This window comes from Lycorma delicatula, chromosome 7 (assembly GCF_047948215.1).
Source record: "Lycorma delicatula isolate Av1 chromosome 7, ASM4794821v1, whole genome shotgun sequence".
NCBI classification, from domain to species: domain Eukaryota; kingdom Metazoa; phylum Arthropoda; class Insecta; order Hemiptera; family Fulgoridae; genus Lycorma; species Lycorma delicatula.
The window spans coordinates 76,219,210-76,242,808 of NC_134461.1; the positions used below are offsets into that span (position 1 = coordinate 76,219,210).

Consider the following 23,599-nt stretch of genomic DNA (forward strand, 5'->3'; position numbering starts at 1 on the left):
AACGTTATAATAATTATTTAAAAAACTAATTGAAAAATTATTTTTAAAATATGAATGAGAAAATATGAATTTTATAATATGTTGCTGTAGTCTTTAATATTAACAAGACATTCCATTTAAAAGTTAACATTTTACTAGAATTAACAAATATGCATAATTTCGGCAAAACATAGCATTAAATAAATATAATTTTGTAGAACTTATTTTTGTTCTTCAGCCAAGAAAAAAACTATTTTTCTTGATTTTGAGCATAATGGAAATGAACATCAGTAACCAATATTAATGGTGTCTTGATGCTTTCACTCTTATATCGAACACCAGCATTTCTTTGGCTTGTTAGTAAATTTTGTTATTGCTTGTTGATTGTTAATGTATTAAATGTTTGTTACACATGTTGGTTGCAATAACTGACTAGTTGTAAAATATTATCAGATTTGAGATAGAATAGAATAACGAATATCTCCTTTGGTATGGATCAGGATGTCATATATATTGACGCAACTTAGCAGAAGAAATTGTTATTGTTAAAGAGAATATTATCAGGGAAAGTAAAACAAATAAAAAAAAATTGTAATTGGTTAATACATCAAGTGTTATCCAACAATATATATTTCTGACCTGGAAAGACTCTAGTCCCTTACCCTCTACATAATCTTGTCTTGTAGAATAATATTGAGTCATAGGGTGGTTACAGGGTGGTTGTTATCTACAAGACCAAAGCTTTATCACACTTCTACAGCGTTACTTTTATATTATTAAATATTTGAAGTTAAAAATGAGCAGTTAAACTACTACTTGCTATCTTACCAATCATTGAAAATTTAAAGAGCTATAGATGTCAAAAGTATCGAGATAGTAATACACTCAATTCATTTTCTTTCTCCTCCTTTACCATCTACCGTACATCCAATTATTTAATAGCAGAACAGAGTAAAAACATACACAAAAAATAAATAAATAATATAGATCTTTAATGAATGTTGCTGATCAATCAGGAGTTCATTTAAAAAAAGAGTGTACTAATACACATTATAGGGTATTAAATTGTTATTATATGGTGAACATAAATATAAATGCCACACAAGGAGTTTTCATGTTCAGAAATCATCATTAATTTTATAGAAATTTATAACATGTCTTATTCCATCATTTGATTCATACCACAAAAGTATTTTAAAACTACTAAATTATGATTGCTATTGTTGCATCTCTATAAATGAGTATAATTATATAGAATTGTTATTATATCTTCACAGTCAGTAAATAAACAATAAAAAATAAATAGAAAAGTTAAAATAGAAAGTCTCAATCCACATTGAATTAAAGTTAGTAGTAAGTACACTGGATTAATTAATTAACAGTAATTAAACACTATAATAAAGAATCTTTGTAACTAACTAAAATTAATTAATTGCTGCAAGCTAAATGACTTTGTTATTTTTAAGTTTGATAAAATTAATGTTAGATAGGTTTTTTTACTTGTTCATGGTTATTTGATTTATTTTATATAGAAGTAAGCTTTTCCTTTAAAATAGTAAGACCATTATTATTAATTTTGTTGACACTATTTTTTAATCCAATACTTTTTTAGTTTCATACTTTTTTTTTAATCAGGTAACTGATAACTTTTTTTAGTATGATGACTTGCTTTAAGATGTATTTTAATATCAAAGATTTGTGTTTTATCCCACCCTATATAAGGGATGTTGCATGGCAGTCAATGCTACAGGGAAATTTAATTGGTTTATACTGTATTTTAGCTAACTTTTCATTTCAACTTAGACTGTGTAAAGTAATTATACCATGTGATTTTATTATCAGAAGTCATTTTATGTTTTCTAAGTTTAAATTTTAGGTACGATATTTTCTTTTTTAAGTTTTGTTTTTACAGACTTTTCAAAAAATTTGTGGCAGGATGGGGGTGTGAAAATGAATTTATATATATATATATATATATATATATATATATAGTCATATATAAAAATTTTTGGCTCGAAAATCTAAAAAATAACATTCATAATTAACATTCAAAAATAACATTTAAATAACAAAATAAGATATTGTGCCTCAAAAAATCTCCAAAATTACAAGATCAATTTCATTGAGATTTAGATATGCTGTCGTAGAGTAACTGAAATTTTGCTTGTGAAAGTTTTATAAAAATTTGTTGATTTATTCTTGAATTATGCTCAATTTAAAGTCCAACAGACACTAACCTCAATTTGAGAATATGTTGACTGTGTAGATGTGTTTTTTCATACACATATGATGTGAGTTGAAATTTGATACTTGGGTGTAAGCTCTACTCATTAATCAAAGTGTAGTGCATTGTACCCTAGTAATTATTATTATTAGAGTAAGTCGATATTCTTGCTCAGAACTGCGCAAGTTTTTTTTATTATATTTTAATTTTCTAATTCTCTTAAACCTGTTAATTATGGGGGTTGTTTAATAATCAAAATGTATATCCAGTTATTTATTGTGTTAGTTATACGTACATCTTAATTAATAACTAAGCTTGGCATAACTGTTAAAAAAATTATTATGGCTTAATACTCCATAATCTAAAGTACAGCAGCAAAATTTGGTTCTTCTTTAAAAAGTTACAATGAATTTTTCAGGTTAAAAATTGAACTGTCAAATTTTTGTTTTGAACTAGAAAATATGATTGCTTGCTTTGCTTTCTATATTTCCTATTTCTATTTCCTATATTTTTGGCAGAGTGTCAGGACCTCTACCTTTTGTCTAGAAGTTCTGGATTTAAGTTCCAGTCAGGCACGACATTTTTCACAAGCTATAAAATGAATCATCTATCAGCAGCTGTTATAGGGTGTCAGACTGTTATTTTTAAGTAAGTAAATAAAAAAAATAAATCCATATAGACTAAAATTTAAAAAAATTAAAATTTCTGACATTTTTATGCGATAATAATTATGAAATTGAAACAAGAATGATAAAAATATTACAATATTCAGTTGTGCCAAGTAAAGCAGAATAAATATTTTTTATTGCACATCATAATACAAAATAAGAAGACCTTATTATACTTTATTTTCTGCTTTACTAAATTATCTAATGACTAACATATTTTTTGACCAACTTATTTAAAACTAAAGATTTCTTTTTTAAAAAAAAAACAAAAAAAAAACAATATTATTCTGTTAACTAATTTTTAAATAACTAGTAATTAGATTAATCTGAATTTTTTTGGATACATTATGTAATGTGTACTTAAATTCACCCTTAAAATAATTATTCTACAGTTTGCTGATTTTATTTATTTATTTATTATCACATAATTGCATCACTATTATTTTGACATATAATTTTTATGTAATTATATAGACTGCATATAATCTCTCTTCTTAATCATAGAATTTTATACTTTGGAATGCTCCTTCAGTCACGGTTTTTCCACCACTTCATTGATCCTTTCAGGTAAATGTTGAAGTAGTTTATGTTTGTCCCTCATGAAACAGCAAACCTACCATTTCTGATATGATCTTTATAATGTATAATTATGAGCGATCCGAAAAAAGTATTTTTTTTTTTAATGTTGCTGAATGTTTTCTCTAGACAGTTTTATGGAATAATATCATTATTTATGTAGTGATAATTTGTAATTGTAAGAATACCAACTATATCTACTATTTTAATTGTTATTAACTGTACATTAGATAAGTTTAGAAAAAATGTATCATTTAAATTTCATCTAACCAGAGGTGTTTAAGAAATGATTAAATGTCATCTTGTACTAATTATTAGAATTACTTTATGATAAAGTATTTCAAAGAAGAATTAGTAAATCCCTTTACTGACTTATTAAAAGTCCTAAACATGTGTTATAATCACATGAGTTTTCTGATTCATTTAATATGTCTTTGTACTTAAACTTCCCTACTTTGAGTAATTAAATTTATTTGACATTTCTCATTATATATACGAGGTATTTTTTTCGAAGTGTCGGTTTGATATATGTCCGCTGCAGCGCGGTTGTCGCCGTTTCGCGCATGTCCAATGAGTAACTGCATCTATTGGCGTGCTAAAGATGCCATTACGTGATTGTTAGTCTTTGTTTACAGTTATTTGTGCGTATTTAAAATGTCTATGACTATCTACAGTGCTGCCGAGTGTGTAATACCGCTGTAATTCGTTTCTTAAATGCAAGAGGTACGAAAACGAGTAGTAAACATATGTTTCTTCTGGTCAACCTTGACCTTTGACCCCTAGTACCTTGACCTTTGATCCCTAGTAATTTGCGTTTTTGCAGTTGCACTGACCTTGATGCGAAAGAACGAAACGACCGCTTTATGGCGAGTGTAAATTCCAACGAATATACGGTACCTTTCATCAGCTGGAATCTTAGCCGATGCGACCGCGTACACATTTACCAGCGACGATTGGAGAAACTTGTTTGTCCAGTATTGCACCATGCCTTCTTCGGAAGAAGTGAAGTTAATATCATAAGGGGAAAATATAACATTTTCTTTGATGCCACGTTGGGAGAGGACTGCACTTTGGGCACTATACTGTTGTTGTCGATATTACGGTGTGCCGTAATATCTCGGCAACCGCTCGTCCGATTTTCACGATTCAAACGGTGTATGTATCGGTAGGTCGAGCGTTAACCGTTTAACATATAGGGTACACTCCCGATCGACCGGATCTTGGTTATCCGAAAATTAAATTCTTTAGCCCCTATGTTTTTATTGCACTCCCCCACCATTAAGCGTACCGATCTGATCTTTCGCTAAATACGCACACAACATAGCGGCAACCATACGCCCGTCGCACCAGCCACCATACAGCGCTCCTTTCGGATCTTTCGCTTTTATCGATCTTTCGCATGGTGCAACACCGTGACAAACATAAATTCCTCCAATCGTCGCCGGTAAATCTATACGTGTTCGCATCGGCCGGGATTCCAGCTAATGAAAAGTATCCCATCAGGGCTAGAGAGTGTGGTGACCGGAAGCGGCACAAGGTGGATGTCTTCCCCTACGAGGTCGGAATGATGAAAGGTATCGTATATTCGTTGCAATTTACCACTGGGCGTAAAGCGATTCGTTTCGATCTTACGCTTTTATTGCGATGTCGGTGACATATTGGTGTGAAGTGGTTTGGGTTAGCTGACCTTTGACACCCAATTAAATTTCGTTGCAATTTACCACCCACCGTAAAGCGTTATGTTTCGATCTTTCGCATCAACGTTAGTGCAACTGCCAAAAAATTACTCGGGCTCAAAGGTCAAGGTTGCGCTAGAAAGAACATATACACAATAAATCGGCCAAAATTCATCGACAGATTAGTGAAGTGTACGGGGATAACGTTATGTCTAATAGAATGGTGAGAAAGTTGGTTACGGCAGTTAAAGAGGGCTGTAAAAACGTACAAAATGTGGCACGGAATGAGCAACCGTCTGTCATTATTGATGTAATGAGTTAATGAAAAGGTCTTTGAGAATATCTGATGTACAACTTCATACCTATGTAATGAATTTCCTTTAATTTCCCGAATTTCTCTCCATGAAATTGTGTCAGTACATTGAAATTATCGGAAGTGTACCAAAAATGAAGACACAGTAGCACAAAAATAAACATTTAGCCAGTGCTTTGAATTTTTCTTGAGATATAGCAATGTAGGAGATCGGTCTTTAAGCTGAATTGTTACTTGACGAGACAAGAGTTTCTTGCCTTTCAACAGAATCAAAACAGCAGTCAATGGAATGTAGACGGTTGACATCTTCCAAGAAAGTGAAGTTCAAGCAAGCTATGAGCTCAGAAAATCATATCCACTATGTGTTTGGGTAGACAGGGGCCGTTGCTTGTTGATTTTTTGCCTTGGGTTAAACGATAAGTTCCGAGACATATTGCGAGATCTCGACCAAACTGCATTGTGCAATTCAAAATAGAAGGCTTAGTATGGGAATTGTGGTGCTTCCCGGAAATGCTCAACCTCGCGCGGCTAATCACGCACAAAATGTCACCTCATCATTTGGATAGGATCAAGTTGATTACCTGTTGTACAGTCACAGCCTGGCACCTAGTGGCTACCATTTGTTTCTGTGGCAGTAGTCAGTGCCACAATGACGATATAACCGTTCAGCAATGGTTATCTTCTCAGGCAGCAGATTTCTACGAAGCTAGAATGCAGAAGCTGATCACACAATACACAAGTGCCTTAATGTAGGTGGAAATTATGCTGAATTGTGGATTAAGATCTAGATTTTCAAGTTAATATAAATTTCTTCAAAGAAAATTTGCATGTTATTTTTTATATCAAAACGGTACTACTAGTTATTACAAAAAGTACAGAAAGTGTTGTCCATCTAAAAAAAAAGTTTAATAAAAGAATTGAGTTGGTAAAAGAAAGTACCATTAAATATACATTTTGTTTTGCATGAATATTTATTGTATTGCTAACTTACAAACAAGTAAATTATCTAATAACAATGAACACCATCCTAAAGAACCTGAAGATTTTCTTAGTATGGTACTATTAAAAGGAGTAGAACTTGAGATAGATTGAAGGGCTGCAATTGACTGTTCAATTAGTTTCCTTTCTCTATAAAAGGTTTTCTAAAGAAGAAAAAGACTGCATAATAGATAGCTGCAAGTAAACACAGGACACACATGTTTAGTTCCCAGCCACTCTGCTTGTATTGGGTAATATACAAAAATATATTATTTTTTGTGCCTCATATTCTTATGTTAAATAGACATATTGATTTTTTTTCACTTATTTTAGTTTTTTCTTTAAAAAGAACATTTTATTCTATTTATTATTTATTTGCAGTAGTATATTTGAGAATATGTTTCAAAATTAAAATAACTTTTATATAGTTGTTGCTATTATTATACCAACAGAATCATAACTTATTAACATTTTTCCATTGATTTATTCAATTATTAAACTTATTGCATATTGTAGTGCAATGTATGAAATATTTAGTTATCAAAAAATTTGACGTGGAAAATATAACATTTCAATTTTTAACAGAATATAATTCAGAGGGTAGTACCATTAAGTTATAAAATTGCTACTATTAAGGAATCCAGTATTGAAAACTCTGATCATACCCTGCTTTAAATAGACTGTCTCCACTAAATAGAGTGAAAATAATCTTAATTTTTTTATACAAAGACATAGGATATGCAGTGAAATGGGAAAATTTAAAAGGTTGATTTTTCTTTTGACTTTGGTTTAGGGCACTGAACTTGATAATATGTTGACAATATACAGTCAGCATTTAATGTCATTCAGTAAATATGGAACAATGGTTAGGTTCATTAAATGTTTCCGAAGTGAATCATTTTGTATAAATGTGGTTCTGTGACAACTGAAGAGGTTATTAAGACAGTTCAATATTCTGCAATACTATACTTGAGGTAACTTTTCATGTAATTAATTTATGAGTTAAAAAATTTGAGGAAATTGGGTTTACGTTAAATTTAAAACATAAAGGAGCAGAAAAAAGTGTTAAAAAGTGCAAAACACCAGAAAACACTGGTAGAATTTGAACTGTCACATTAACACAGAATTTGAACTGCCCAAAACTTTCTGCGATTAAACATTCATTAGCAGTGGATATCATGGTACCATCAATCAGTCAAATCTTACAAAAGGACTTAGGTTTCCCCCCCTATAAAATTAAATCTGTTCAGGAATTAAAAGATGCTGATTTGGTTACTTGCATGAAGAATCTTTGTCATGAAATTTTGCACCATTTGGTTGGTGATGAAAACTTATTTCACCATATGTTTGTCACACAAAGCTCATTTACACTTGAATGACAATTTAAATAAGCAAAATATTTGATATTGAAGCTCTGAAAACCCACTTCAGTTACATAAAAAACCAATCTAGTCCAATCTAGTGCACTGTGAGATGTGCACCTTCATCATCTGGCATTGTTGGACTATTTTCTTTTCATACAATCAAGGAAATGCTACAATCATTACTGCAGCACATTACATGGTCACATCATTTTTGAGACAAGAATTAGTTCTATTTCTATAAATTATATGGGTCCAGCAATGACGATGCTACTCAAATCATACGCTTATATGCCTATTACTGCTTTAAGAGAACTGTTTCCAAACCATATAATATACAAAAATTGGAACATTGTTTTTCCGGCTAGACCTCCTGATTTGTCCGCATGCAAATTTTTTTTCTTTAAGGTTTGCTCAAGAGCAAGCCATATGTTGAGTGACTGCAAATGTTAATGGATCTAAAATAAAAACTTCTAGAAAAGTTACACGCATTACACATTCAGGTTAATAAAAATGTTCCATTAAGACTACAAAATTAAATATTGTAATGATGCCCATCTATCAAACATACTTTTTAAAAAATAAGATGACATATCTCCCTTTACAGAAAACTAGAAACATTCATATTAAAACTTATTTAAATAGAGAGAGGCATTTTAAATTTTCCTGCTTCACTGACATACTCTATATTTCCAAAAAAATATTCAAATTAATTTCAAATTTTTATTTTAACATATCAATAAAAAATGTTTACATTTATAAACATTGCAGTATCTCTAAAACTATTATCATTATATTTTAGTTATAATTTTTACGCGTTTAATTGGTGAAATTCTTTCTGGTAGAAAAATACCAATACAATTTACTACGTAGGTATAAAAGAATTTCAATTGCTTCATCACTAGAACAAACTCTTTAAAGCAATCCTTGACTGTCATAAACTGGAAATTCTATAAATCTGTTCTAGTGTGTTAAATATTATTTTATTTCTCTTTTAAAATTTTTTTACTTAAATATTAGCATAAATAAAATAGTTATTTTTAATTAATTGTAAAGTTACATATACTATTTGTCATAAAATTCTTTATTTTTAATTTTGAGTAATATTCTTTTGAATAGGTAAGTTATGGTACAAAAATCTTTAATTAATGATTAAAATTCAGTTATTCTGTTATATATTCTTCCTCTACTTTTTTTTCAACTCAGACTTGATGAAACAAGTTTTCTGAAGTTGCATACAATACTTTGTCCTTGTATCTGTGTGCATGTTATACACTATACACTAGATCTTGGTCTTTGTTTTCTTAGAAATTCTTTACGTCATTGAGTTTCGTTTCTTAGAACCTTTTCCTACTACTTTGTTATTTATTAATGAACTTGACAAAGGTCTCTCTTTCTCAGTCTCTCTCTCTCTCTCTCTCTCTCTCTTCCTTATTTTCTCTCCTTTTCTGCCTCATTCTTTCTCTAAGCAACTATTTTATTTGAAATCTTCCTACAAGAATCAAAGAACCCATTTTTTTTCTTAGTACTACTTGTGACTCATACTTTACTGTACAATATGACGTGGTTGAATTCTTGCGGTTTCTTTATTCATAGCTTTTTTTAATATTATTTTCTTTATATCTAATAACATTCATTACTTTTTATTCACATATTATATTAATGTACTACTAATTAAATCTATTTATTGTGATAATAATAAATCCATAATAATTAGATCCAACTTTTAAAAATATATTAGGATTTTCCATTATTGACAATGTTTTATTTTCAATGGCATACTATTAAAGCCGTTGCCATTAAGTCATTCTGAAATGAAACAAAAGCCACTCTTGAAAACAACAGCTATTTTTAAGGATAAAAACTTCAAGCTTTATGAAGTGACAAGTTATGTAGTTTCCCTTTTGAATTCTTCACTAAACCAAATGTACTGTTGTGTATCAGCATGTCATTCTTACTGAAATGAAATGTAACTGATATTTTAGCTCCACAAGTCACATCTTCACAGATGTGAACAGATCTTCACAGTTTACCAGAGAAACTGACTCTACAATGAATGTCAATACTTTCAGAAAAATCAACTCTTGACTGTTGCTTTTGTACCTAGAATAATCCATATGCATCACAGTCATAATAAACACTACAATAGATAATGTAAAGTAGCAAATTAATGTACCACCCCTTTCTGGAGTGAATCAGTAAGGTTTTTGCTTCAATCTAGCAAAATGCAAAATATATAAAAATGAAACAAGAAATACATTACACAACTTACAAAAATAAAATAGATCATAAATAAAGAACATGAAAAGTCTATAACTAATGTTGCTGTCACGACAAAAAAATAAAACAAAATAAACATCACATATAGAACACACACTCATCTAACAAAAACATAATATTGCAGGAATACACTGAAGAAAAAATAATTTTAAAGAAGGACGTACATGATATATGTCTAAGCATTCCGTAATGATATAAAATCAACATTTTTCAAACATCTTACAAAGATAAATTACAAATATACCAACATTAACTGTTATCTAGAATTTTGTGAAATAAAAATATTGTAAAATATTTATACATATGTAACAGTAATTTATTTTGTATGAGGCCCAGCTTTATCCTTAAGGTAATTCAGCCATTAGGCTTACTGTGCAGATACCAGATGGAAAGTAGTTCCTGATTGGTCTGTAGGCATTCCCCCATTCAATACTTTAAATTACAGGACAGTTTGTCATTATTTATTAATGAAACAATAATACTTTTTTTTTAATTTAGATACATATTGATATTGTTCAAGATATAGAATAAGAGGTTTGTGGAATTTCATAAAACAAATTTTTATTTGAATGTAAGTCATCTTATGTAGATAGAAGAACTATGCATAAAATAACTACAATTTTGTTTCACTATAAAATACATTCATTATTTTTGTTGTTTTGTTAATGCGTTTTCTTCATGTAGTAAATGGAAGAAATTATCGTGTAAGATTGGTACCTGTGATAATGAATGATTTTCATGAAAAAAAACTTAGTTTTTACTCGGTTTAAGATTCTCTTTCCACCCTCACTTTTAAACACTTTAGGTAGTCCATAGGTTTATGATTAGATTTAAGTATAAATTCTGATTCATCCTATTCTCGTACTGAGTCTATAGTTAATGTTATTAAAAAAATAAGATTCCAAGGGTGCACTGGATCTTCAAATTCCAGCAATCTTAGTATAGAGGCCTATACCCACAAATCCAGAATTGGAGAAGAAGAAATATAATACACTGAGGGAACATTATATATTACTAATTTTAATTAATGAAGGACTTTCTGATCAAAACATTTAAATGGTAATTTTAAGTAATCCTTTTCTTTTCACAAGTTTATTAACCTTTTTTCATCCTTATGCATGCTTATATACAAGAAATTTCTTCATATGTACGTTAAGGAAAGTAAACACTGTAATTTTATTGAGTAATTGTTTTAGAAATACCAATATTGTTTTGGAGAAAAAACAAATTTCTTTTCTTTTTTTTTTTTAACACACATAAATAATGAACCAACCTTTCCAAATTAGTCTTATGTGCTGTCTAGGTTTTTTAATTTAATTATTTTTTAAAACACATTTATACTAGTTGTATAGAAAAAAAATATCTAAAAATTTAAATAAACAATGGAAACTATTTCAATGATGTCACAACTTATAATGAGTGTCGCTGATGATGTTAAATTAAAGTAGATTAGTAAAAGAAGTGGGTTCAGCAAAACACTTTTTCTTAAAATGCTTTCTGTGAAGCTCCTATTTATCCTGAACATAGAAGCTTAGCGCCGTATGTTGAAAACATCCAGAGGTTAATTTATTACCTCAGATCTTGCACCAAAAGGAGGGAAGTGCTAAAAATTAGATCACTTTTATATTGAAGAGCTGGCAGTTTTAAAATTACAATCATATTACAAAAAGAATCAAATTTTTCTCCCAAATTATATATATGTCAAAAATATACTTTTAACAAAAATTTAAACAAAAGATTACTTTTAATTTGTAAGTTTCCCTGTGTAACTTGTAAATTGCACTCTTCACCTCCAAAGACCACACCTTTCTTCCTCTTTCTATACCTTTTTGTAGATTTTTTTTGCAAAAAGTAAACTCTCTAATTGCTTTGCAACAGCAGTGTCTTATCATTTTACACAAAATGTTTTTGGATTTATTACCACATTTTTTCAAATATGGCTATGTAAAATTTTTCATTCTTATTTTGCTAACTAGAGATATTTTTTAGATTGTCATTGTAAAATTTTCTTTCATAAATATCAGTACACAAAACAACTTCAGTTAAAAAAAAAAAAAAAAAAATAGTGTTTTCTTTGGTTAGGTATTAAATTTTGAAAACAAAAACAGTCTTGCCTGTAAATGACAAAGCAAATGTATTTGAACTTATGGTTATAAGAACCACACATACATATATATTGAATAAATATAATCTTTAATCTTAATTTGAAATTATGTGTTAGCTTTCATACACATATGTAAAATTTATCTAATGCAATTTAAGATAAATATAATTAATTATATCATATAATTCAGAACATTAAAATCTACAAAAAAAAAAAATTATTAGCACTTCATTTTGGGAGCACTCTTCCTTAAGGATAAAATAGAATAAATTTTGAAAAAAATATTATTAAATTATTATTATTGAAAACCCAAAAAATAACATTTTCAGATGAGAATTCACCCTATTCCATGTATATATATATATATATATATATATATATATATATATATATATATATATATATATATATATATATATATATATACGTCATTATTTAGGTTGAGAACCAGTCTAAGACAGTTGATTAAATTTAACAGTTCATTTATTATTATTATTGTTATTATTAAAAAATAGTAATTAATCATAATTAGGTATAATAGGATAATTAACATTAGATATATTTCGTATATCTGTATATGTATGTATTTCCTGCTTAGATATGAAAGGTAGATTAACCATGAAAAATAAGACTTTCCCAAAATGTAGTTAATAAATGTTTACAGATATGATTTGTGTGTAATGTACTGGTCATCATAAACTCAGTATTTATTTTTTGGGAAAAGTGAAAAAGTTAAAGACTTTTTATTTTAACTTTAAAGTTACGGGGTATAACAAGTAGTTATCTGGTGTAATAAGAGTAATCCGTGATCTTGACAGTTGAATGAACTAATTTAATTGTGTTTTAAATGTTGATAATTTATTAAACTTCTTGTACTACAATATCCAAATAGCATGACATCATCCTCACTCCTATTGAATGCATAGAAGATTATTTGTGAAAGAAGTTTAAAATCGATTCTACTACAATGTTTTCTTGTATAATAAAAATATTAATTATTTTTTATCCTCATATCAGTTTGTCTTCCATGCTACGTGTAAAAGAAATGTGGTTTCTGTCATGATGCTTGAATAGTACCCTGCATTATTTTACTTTATGTTCATGTATCAATATTAACATTTTTTATATATTAGTCATTTTCCTTGTGTCGTTCTCCTTTTTTCCTTACTTGGCAGTCTAATCTTAATGAACCTCTTTACTTAACTTCTATTAGGTTTTAATTTTTCTTAAATTATTCTTTGCATCAGTAATAAACAGAGCAACTGTAAGTCATTATGAAGATGTCATGATGATTTGTTGAAAAAATGCCATATTCTTAAAATAAACCAGAATTAACCCCAACACCTGAATTAGAAAATTTAACATCATTATTTATTTTTAATTGTAGGATCATTAGAATCAATTTTATTTATGTTCAAAATAAATAAATAAGTCACTTCTGTGATGTGAGCGCATTGCATTAGCTTCATATAAAACCGTTTGTGAGAATTATGTCAAGAATAAATATGGGAGGTTTTCTACATAATTTACTTTAATGAAAATAGTTCATCAAAGAGCACAAATGAAAGTAAGTATTTTGTCAGACTTGAAAAGTTATTAATAAGTTCAACCTGTCTTGTGATTGGAGGGTATATGCATTGAAATAGTTTAAGATATTTTATATTAATAAATGTATTCTTGTTTCAGGTACAACGTCAGTCTCAGGTGGCAAGTCAGTACGTGCAAGCACTACAGTAGCCACATCTACAGAAAGAAAGGTACCATCTGTAGCCTTACTACCAGTATCATCTGCATTAAAAGCAGAACCACCGATTGAACACACACTGCAAGAACTAATACCTTGTAATGATCGAAAAAGGGAAAGTCGCACAGCTCAACGTGGGGATTACTGGGTGCTTTATAATTATGTGCAAGCAGAGTACCAACCTCATTGCTGGGAAACTCTGACGTATACAACACATGCTGATTATACCTTCTTAGATAATCTAGAGCCATTATTGGAACGATGGCAAGGTCCTGTATCTTTAGCGTTATATGCTCCAGGCACAGATTTTATCTTAACACTTAACACCATTCGCTATCTCAGGAATTGTGGTTCAAATCTAGTCAGCCGTTTTGTAACTTTCCATATTTATTTTCCTTCTAAGCATTTACCTAAACAAATACCCAAAGGTAATAAAATCCTTGAAGAACATTTTAATTGTTCAAATCCACCGCCTTGGTTAAATTCAACTCTTGCTGTTTACAAATCGCAAAAGAAATTGCTCTATCCTGTCAATGTTGGAAGAAATATTGCTCGTGAGTCAGCTGTTACCTATTATATCTTGCCATCAGATATTGAACTTTACCCAAGCCCAGGATTAATTCCAGATTTTTTGGCTATGATTCAAAGACAGGATCCACCTCTTCTGCACAAGAATCCAAAAGTTTTTGCTCTTTCAATTTTTGAACTGGAAACAAACATGAGTTTACCAGCTAATAAAAAAGAACTGGTAAGAATTATTTTCTGATATTTTATTGTTATTTAAGTAAATGATATTACTATTCTCTTGAATAGTTTATAAAATTAAACACTAAGTTAATATTAATAATGTTAATGAATGTTTCCATGTCTCAAGAAAGTATGATTAAAAAATTAATTAATCTTTTAAACTCAATATTGTTAATTTTATTATCTGTTAATTATTGTTTAGAATTTTTATCCAAATCAAAAATCTTTTTTTATTCTACCAACATAATAATTGACCAACTAAATTAATTAAACAAATATAAGATTTCAAACTGTTTTCAGTTTTATGGCCTTTAAAGTGACTAGTGCTGTTATTTTTACATTAGAGTAAACTCTGGTTGGCTAGTATTATTTTCTAGCAGTTTGAATGAGGCTGTCACATATTTAGAATGTGACTGAAAAATGTGTTGAGGTTTAATTGCAATTGTTCACTAAGAAATCATTTTGTGTTTTTTAGATATTTTGCAATGTTTGAGTATATGAAAGTGTGGTCTTTTTTGTTTGCATGTGTAAAGTAATAAACATGTTACCAATGTTGTAGGAAAATTTGATCAGTGTGTTAAATTTGTTTTTATTGCTTTCAGGTAAGCATGGTAAAAAATGGAAGTGCAATACCATTTCATAAAAAAGTTTGTCCAAATTGCCATAATGTTCCAAAAGCAAGGGAGTGGTTGAATGCAGACTCTAGCAATAAAGCATTACAAGTATTTCACATAGGAAAGAGAACTGGTTATTTTGTACATTGGGAACCAATATTTATTGGCACACACCAAGATCCATTGTATGATGAGAGGCTCAGCTGGGAAGGAAAAAGTGATAAAATGACTCAGGTAAACATTAAAAATCAATTATGGTTGTTTAGTTTTTTGCCATAATGTAAATCATAAACAATCTAGTTAGAATGCAAATGGGAGTTACTGTTCAGAACAACAGAATATAAAATTAATAATACTGTAAATAATTTATAATTATACCATTAAATAATTCTATAACAGGAATTAAATGCACAAAAAAACTTTGCAGTTATACTTACTTAGTAGCCAACACCCGCCCTTGGCTGTTGAGCTATTTGGTGAAGCACTGACCAAGAAAGATGGGCTTCAGTGAACTCCGGGCTCCCATCCAGCTGGGTGGGATCCAGAGCCAGACAATCTCTCAGGTGATGAAACCGCTGGATGAATGCGAGGATGCAGGGCAACTAGGTTGGAGCAGAGTTGTTCCTAACTTGGCCAGTTTATCGTCCTCCTCATTTCCACATATGTTGACATGACTGGGTATCCACTGGAACATCAGCGTCCACCCACGACTTCCCAGGCTTTCCAGTCTCCTTCTATACTCAACCATCCTCTGGCAGTCCGTTTTGGTGTTGCACGATAGATTATGTATAGCGGCTTGGTAGTCGACCAAAAACACTGCTTTCAAAGGAGAAACTAGCTTTTCCAATTTGGTCCCAGCAGTGTGCACTGCTCCAGCTTCGCCATCATAATTGCTGAGGGGCCACCTACGGCTATATGTCCCTGGAAAAGATACCAGTAGTACCCAGCTCCTGTTTCTCCGGAGCCTGAAATTGAAGATACGTCAGTGTTGACGTGATTCCATTCATCCTCTGGAAATTCCTTGTAGATGTTTGTAGGGCTAGCTGCTTCAATTCATGTTGTATGGAGGCGTGTCTTGGCATCGAATGATTCTTGAGTTCATAGTGAGCTTGAGGTAAGTTGTTGAAAAAATCCTGGCTCGTGTACAAGGATGCAGTGTCCACAGGTAGAATATCATATTTCCTTACGAGATTTTCATATGCAGTGAGTGGAGCCGTCTGAGCCTAAAAGCAGCTTGCTGGTAGTTGGTCCACTTATGCTTTCCTTTCTCGGTATGATTATAGAGGCTCAATCTGAGTCTGTACCTCCATGGCTGCAATAGGGGCTATGAGTAGGGGCACCACAAGTAGGCTATCAACTTCACCCCCTCCACTTTGTAGTTATACTTTTTATTATATTCTCCTCAATGTGTCACCAGATTGCCAGACATTTATTCATAACTTACTCTGAAAATCCTAGCACCTCTTTTAGTTGAAGTTCTTTGAATTGTGTTGTGGAAAATTAAATAGTGCAATCCCCACCTCTTGAATTTATTTTTGTTTATTCTAATTTATTTATTTTTTATTTCGCTAAAATTAGTGATAAAATTTATTGTTTTTTTTTTTTTTTTAATTTACTTTAAACATCCTACTCTTTTATTTTAAATTCTCTTATTTCCATAATTGATTTAGGTTATATAAAAAATTTAACAAATTTTTGTAACATATATTTGTATGTATAAATTCACTGAAAAGACATGAATTGTACAATATCAATGTGATTGGATCATTATTAGCACATAAATTTAACCAGGTCAATCAATTATTTGGCAGCATGTGTCTGGCAGGAATTTATTAGTCAGCTCTGTTATACTCATCTTGTTACACTGTTTTATACCTTTTTATTGTTTTATTACAACATATATCACCAACGTTTTTAAAATATATATATTAATTTTTGTGCATTGGAATAATACATGAAGTGTAAATTTATGTTTGGTATCCTCTGATGTGAAAAGAAAAGGTATAAATTAGATCATTAAAATTTTCATTCATTATAAAATTAAGGAGTTAGAAATTTGAATTAACAAAAATAACATGTTGGTGTGATCAGCTTAATTGCAATTTTTGATTAAAATTACTTTTAAATTAATTTTTATTAATGGAAATGTTAATTTTGTATGTTTGTTTTCAGGGTTACACTCTCTGTGTACTTGATTATGAGTTTCAAATCCTAGACAATGCATTCCTAGTCCATAAACCTGGTATAAAAACATTGAAAAAAGATCCAGCTAGAGCTGTGTTAGCTGGAAAAACAAATGCTCTCATTAGTAAAATAATATTTCCAGAACTTAAAGTGCTTTATGGTACTCGTAAAGGTTGTGCTGTTTGACACACAGCCACTCCTCGCAAGAAACTTCCATTAGTTAGGTAAATTGTTTATTTTTTTTACTATTTATTTTATGAATGAATTATATACAAATATAATTTATAAATTTAATTAATTAAGACAAACTTCTGAACATTTTTACTTTTTGTTAATCTATTAATAAACTAAGGAAATATTTTATGTAATATTACATTATATGTTGAATTGGAAGTTTATTTAACAGATAAGATTAGTCTTAGAACTACTTTATAAACAATTATTACTTTTCTACAGTTTTGTATAGTTCATAGTCTGTATCTATTCTCACTGTATCTAACTGTATCTATTCTCTTAAAATGTTCATTCTGTTTCTATATTTTTTGAAAGGATGGTAAGTATTTAAATAATTTAAAAAAAAAATTAAAACTATATAAAGTCAATTTTTTAAAAATTCACATCTGTTTATTAAAAATATGGAATTATATAATCCACATTGATATATGGATTGTGTTATTACAATTATAATTAGAGTATGATTGGATTTACATTCATTATAATATTATGAAATGTTTTAGACATCTACGTATTCAATTTACCTTAGAAAAATGAAATTGATTAATGAGAGTTCATTAGCATACAGAGGAAATTAATTAACTTTGTTATAGTTAAATAATTGGAGTTTTCAGCTACCAAGCTTTTAAAACAGCTCCTAGTAGCATTTTTGAAGATAATTAGATCATTGGAATGAAAATACATACGTTACCTCCTTTTGCTCTTCTCTCTTTTTCCAATGAATTGCAGGCTTCACTTTATCTCTTAAAATTATTTTGCAGTACTAAACAGTTCTGTATTTTGCAAAATGTTGTGGTAGAATATTTCCTGTAAATCCCTAAAAAATGTTTCAATTATTTTCACTGATAAAAATGTGATATTAGCTCTTGCAGTTGTGTTGAGTGCCACCAGTTTACATTCAAACTAAAAAGGTCAGGTTTAATTACTTACTATTTCTAGAGCCACATTTTCCGTAGGAGAACATTTTTGAATTTTTTCATAAAATCCAATCATTCCATTCACTCCAGTGATGATTTTCTTTTTCTTCTACCAATAAGAAATAATTTTGACATGACATCTTATAAATCGATGAACGCCGGCAGCACGCACGAAAAATTGTCCCGTTCCGCCTGAGCCGAGCCGAGCCAAGCCGAACCGTCATGTAATGGAATATAGTAGTATCATGTCAAGCAGGTTTTGGCGGGCTTTTCAAGAACAGCAATTTCATGAATTTGATTTATGATTTCAATTTCATCGTTTTAAATTGACACTTTATCAACATTGATTTGATTAAAGTTTATTTCTAGAACAAATTGTTCATAATTATTTTTGAACAAATCATTCAATTTAAACTTGCAAAAATTATTAATATTAATTATTATTATTAAATGAAATGAAAAATGGAATAATAACGTGTTTCATTACCTAATTAAACAATCACTTTGATTCAATTTGTTTGTTTAAACAAGTAATTTTTTAAAACATCCAAATCATGGATGAATTTAATTAATTGGTATTTTCATCTAGCCCAACGACAGTTTCTCAAAAAAACATGTGTTTACTTCATAAGGATAACAAGTTTTTTTTTTGCGACATTACAATCAAAGGTCGACGAATATCACAGGCGCTCCACGCCCGCGATTCTTTTTTAATTATTTATTAACTTTCTTTAAAAATTTAACATGTAATCTGTCATAAGGACAATGGACAATGTAAAAAAAGAGTTTTACTTAAAATTGCATTTAAGCCCTACCCTACTAAAGGCACGTACCTGTATGTGTATCTATTTGTGTATGCGTTCCTCTTAGCTGAGAACATGCTTTTTCATTAACGAACATACTGCCCGTCAAAAGATCATGTTTTTTCTTAAATGTTTATAAACAATAAATAACAACAGTAATAATAATTGCAAAATAAACTAATAAATTTTACTATCGTAATTCATTCATTCAATATCGTAGCAGATCTTAAAACAACTATTCTCAATACAAATAAATAGATACTGAAAATACTATGGATTCACTAATACCCTAATAATAATAATAAATAAAACACAATAGAAAAAAACAAAACTATAAATAATGAGGGTTTAAAATCCTCATTATTTATACTTTTCATTATTCAATTACTTTACTTTTATATTTTTTCATTATTTATTCTTTTGAAGGATAAAAATAATGAGGGCTTGCTCTCATTTAGATTCGTAAACATGATTTTTTTTTCGGCCTTGTAATTACAACTAAACATATATATAGGCAAAACACGTGATTCAAATCAAATTGTAAACAATAAAGGTCAAAATTAAAAGAATTTTGAATCCTATATTTCCTCCTTAGTGATTTATTGATTTTGAAGCTAATTTCTCTTTTGTTATTGTGTCAAGGAAGGTTACTTTCGTATTACGATAATTTGTTTCGTAAACTGGATATAATATATAACTAATAAATAAATTAATTTAATTTATATTTAAGCTTCCAGCTCTCGTATTGAGTGAATTTACATATGGATATTATAGATCTTAATGAATATGTTGAGAGTGTGCAATCTTTAAAAGATGCCTAAACCGTTGATGCCTAAATTTATGATTTCGCTATTGTGTATTTTATCGAAATCCTTAAGTTTGCTATAAGGTTCTGTTTATGACAAAGTTTACTGATAATCGTCTAATATGCCTTCAGCTTTTTGGGGTCGATTTACATTGTCGGTCTTTGCAAGACGTCACACTCAAATCTCGTGCGAAACGTAGTTCCACACAAACCAATGTTTTCTTATTATATAATTTAGTACTGAGCACTGAAAATCATCAATGGAAGACTAATATATTTTTAATTTTTTTATGAATTACTTATTTTTTCAGATAGGTGAATATTTATTTGCTTCATGTATTTATAAATTAATTGTACAATCAAATGTTTAAAAGCAATACATCTTAAATTTTTTAAAGTTTATTATTAAAATTAATATTTTCTCAAAATAATTATTACTTTTAACAAGCTGTCAGATGATCTCTCATTGAAAGGTTTTCTTAAGTTTAATCCCATTGGCTACAGTGAAAAAGTAAAATAAACAAAATAATATATCAAAGCAATACTATAAATACAACTGACTATAAACTGGAAGTTTATATATATATCAGTGAATATTCATAAATAAATAATTTATAAATAATATAGTTTATAAATAATCAGTGAATATTAACCAACTGGTTATGATTTATTTTACATAGAAAATAATCCCAAATGGTATATGTTCATTAAAAATTAGTTTTTTCATTCAGTAATGAAAAACATTAAACAAAGAGCAGATTTTTAATTGTGCCGAATGCTGCTAGCAGATTGCAGATTAAATTTTCTATAATTTTTTTATATGCTTTTCTTTAGCTCACTTTTGTTCCATGGAAGCCAACTTTTGTTCCATGGTTAATGGATAATAGATGCGCAGTAGTTTTTTTGGATAAATATCGATATAGTCGATCAACCAATGTGTGCTTCAAACACCCTTGTACAAGATATCGAAAACTCCCGTATTATATTTACTCCCATAAATATTTAAACATAATACTAATAAAAAGTATAAAGCAATTTACCCATTAAACATAAGTAGAAGATAATTTTGTTTTCAACAAAATAATATATACCAGGTGTGTAAATATGAAACCGGAATTTTTGTATAGAAAATACACATTTATTGTATGAAAATGATAAAAAATATTTTATTTGAAATATTGTCCATCGCTAGCTATATATTTTTCCCATCTCTCTGACAATTTATGAATGCCACACCCAAAAAAGTATTGCTCTTTTTAGGCATATCAGTCATCGAGCCATTTTTGTACATTTTCATAAGAAGTGAAGTGCTTCAGAAAATGTGTGTCTCATCAATGCATATAAATAGTAATCAGATGGAGCCAAGTGTGTAGTGAGTAAACCTTACGCAAAAATATTTCCCAACTGAACACCTCAATCATTTGGCAAAACCACTTTGTGTTCCCTTTTTTATATTCCGGCTGTTTTTCAGGCAATGCTTGATTCAGATTGATCATTTGTTGTCGGTAGCATTCAGTATTAAAGGTTTCGCAAGGTTTTAGCACCTCATAATAGATCACACCCTTCTGATCCCACCAAAAACAGAGCATTGTCTTCTTCCCATAGCGATTTGGCCTTGAAATCGATGTTAATTATTCGCCTGGAGTTACCCATCATCTTTTACGCTTAGGATTCTCGAAGTATATCCACTTTTCATCACCTGTCACAATTCGATGGAGAAATGACTTTCTTTCGTACCTGGTGAGCAGCATTTCACAAGTGGTTTTTCTATTTTCTTGCTGTCTTTCATTCAGTTCTTGTGGAAGCCATTTTCCCATCTTCTGGATCTTCCCATGGTTTTCAAACATATGGAGACGGCTTCTTGAGTTGCATTTAATTGATCTGTGTGCGAGTTTTTGTTATGTTTGAGCATCATCCTCATCCAACAATACTTACAATTAGCTGTTTTCAAACTTTTTCGGTGGTCTTCCATGTTCTTCATTTCTAACATCAAAATCACCACTTTTAAATTATTTTTTTAAACCACTCAAAGTATTGTGATTTACTAAGAGCATGCTCACTGTAAGCTTTGACAGCATTTGAAACAATTTTGCAGCAGTTTTCTTTAAATGGTAACAGAAAATCAAAGCTGTGTTCACAAATCATAGTTTGTAGGTACAAAACTCAACATGTTCAATGTTAATTAAAACTATGCTGTTGTATGAAACTAGTATTGTTGTGAGTTGCAAATCTTTGTCAGCTCTCAAAGAAAGAAAATGGTGCCAATGATGCGGTCTGACGGTAACTATATTGACAGCTAGGGCAAATTCAGTTTCATATTTATACACCTGGTATAAAGTTTTCAAAAGACCACAATGAAAAGCATGGGGCTAGCTTTCATATTCAATATCTATGTAAATTCTTTAAATATGACAAAGGTTTTGATGTAAAATGGAAATGATAGCTTGATCTAGTAAATCTTTTCTTTTTTTGTTTTTTTACATTGTAGGAGGGAAAATCTGCTGCCAGATGCCCAGCAGCCCATTCTGCTGCATGTGTAGGGTTTCCTGTGTAAGGCAGTGACCCACTAAAAACTCTCCCCCTCCCACGATGTGGTGGCAGAGCCACTTAGTGAGGTACACATCGTCACCACACGTGTCTACAGGTACTCCAAGTGTGGTCCTTCTGCAAGGGCTTCCGGCATCCCCTGGGGGCATCTAGCGGCAACAATCCTGTTGGATTCCTGCCGCCCACCCCTGAGGGCTGGCCTTCCAACCCCCTTCAGGGCTGCACACTACCCTATTCTCTTCCTTCTCTTATAATTTTACAGAGAGAACTCTTTTGAACCATCTCAAGCACCTGTCCCAACCTGCCTCCTTAGGTGAAACCGCCCTATCAAAAAGTCACTTCAAAGCCCATCTTGGATATCTGAGAAAAGTATGTTCTACATCGTCCTCAACCTCACAGTAGCAACATAAAGGTGAGCCACACCTGCCCTTGGCATGGAGGTAGACCTCAAATGATCCATGACCTGTAAGCCATTGGACCGTCCAAAAGTCCATCTTCTCATGTCTCTTCTCGATCCAGGTCTTGATTGACGGTATCAACCTGAAGGTCCATCTACCAGTAACCACGTCGGACCATCTCTCTTGAGACATTTTTTTATCAACTTTCTCCAAGCAACTGTGGCGTCTCTACCCTCATATCTTTTCAGACATTCAATCGCCAGCAGAGGCATTCCCATTATCACCAGTACCACACAAGAGAGAGTGTGAGTGTGTCCATGTATGCGTGTGTGTTTTATTTTATTGACATTAATCTTTTTAAAATTCATATTCAAATTGATCTTTCCTAGTAAAAGAAGTAAATAAAATAAAAGTGTCATCAAAAAAATAAATATAAAATAATGTATT

The 23,599-nt window shown here is 30.3% G+C and overlaps 1 protein-coding gene across 2 annotated transcripts in view; it reads left to right on the top strand.

Moving 5' to 3' along the window:
• The window catches only part of LOC142327746 (beta-1,4-glucuronyltransferase 1), a 619,540-nt gene that overhangs the window by 591,062 nt on the left and 4,879 nt on the right, over window positions 1-23,599 (top strand). For both annotated transcript variants that reach the window (XM_075371051.1, XM_075371050.1), the window contains exons 4-6: window positions 13,846-14,651; window positions 15,253-15,498; window positions 17,437-17,672. In XM_075371051.1, the coding sequence (XP_075227166.1) occupies window positions 13,846-14,651; window positions 15,253-15,498; window positions 17,437-17,634 (1,250 nt within the window). In that variant the 3' untranslated portion in view covers window positions 17,635-17,672. The remainder of the gene's footprint in view (window positions 1-13,845; window positions 14,652-15,252; window positions 15,499-17,436; window positions 17,673-23,599) is intronic.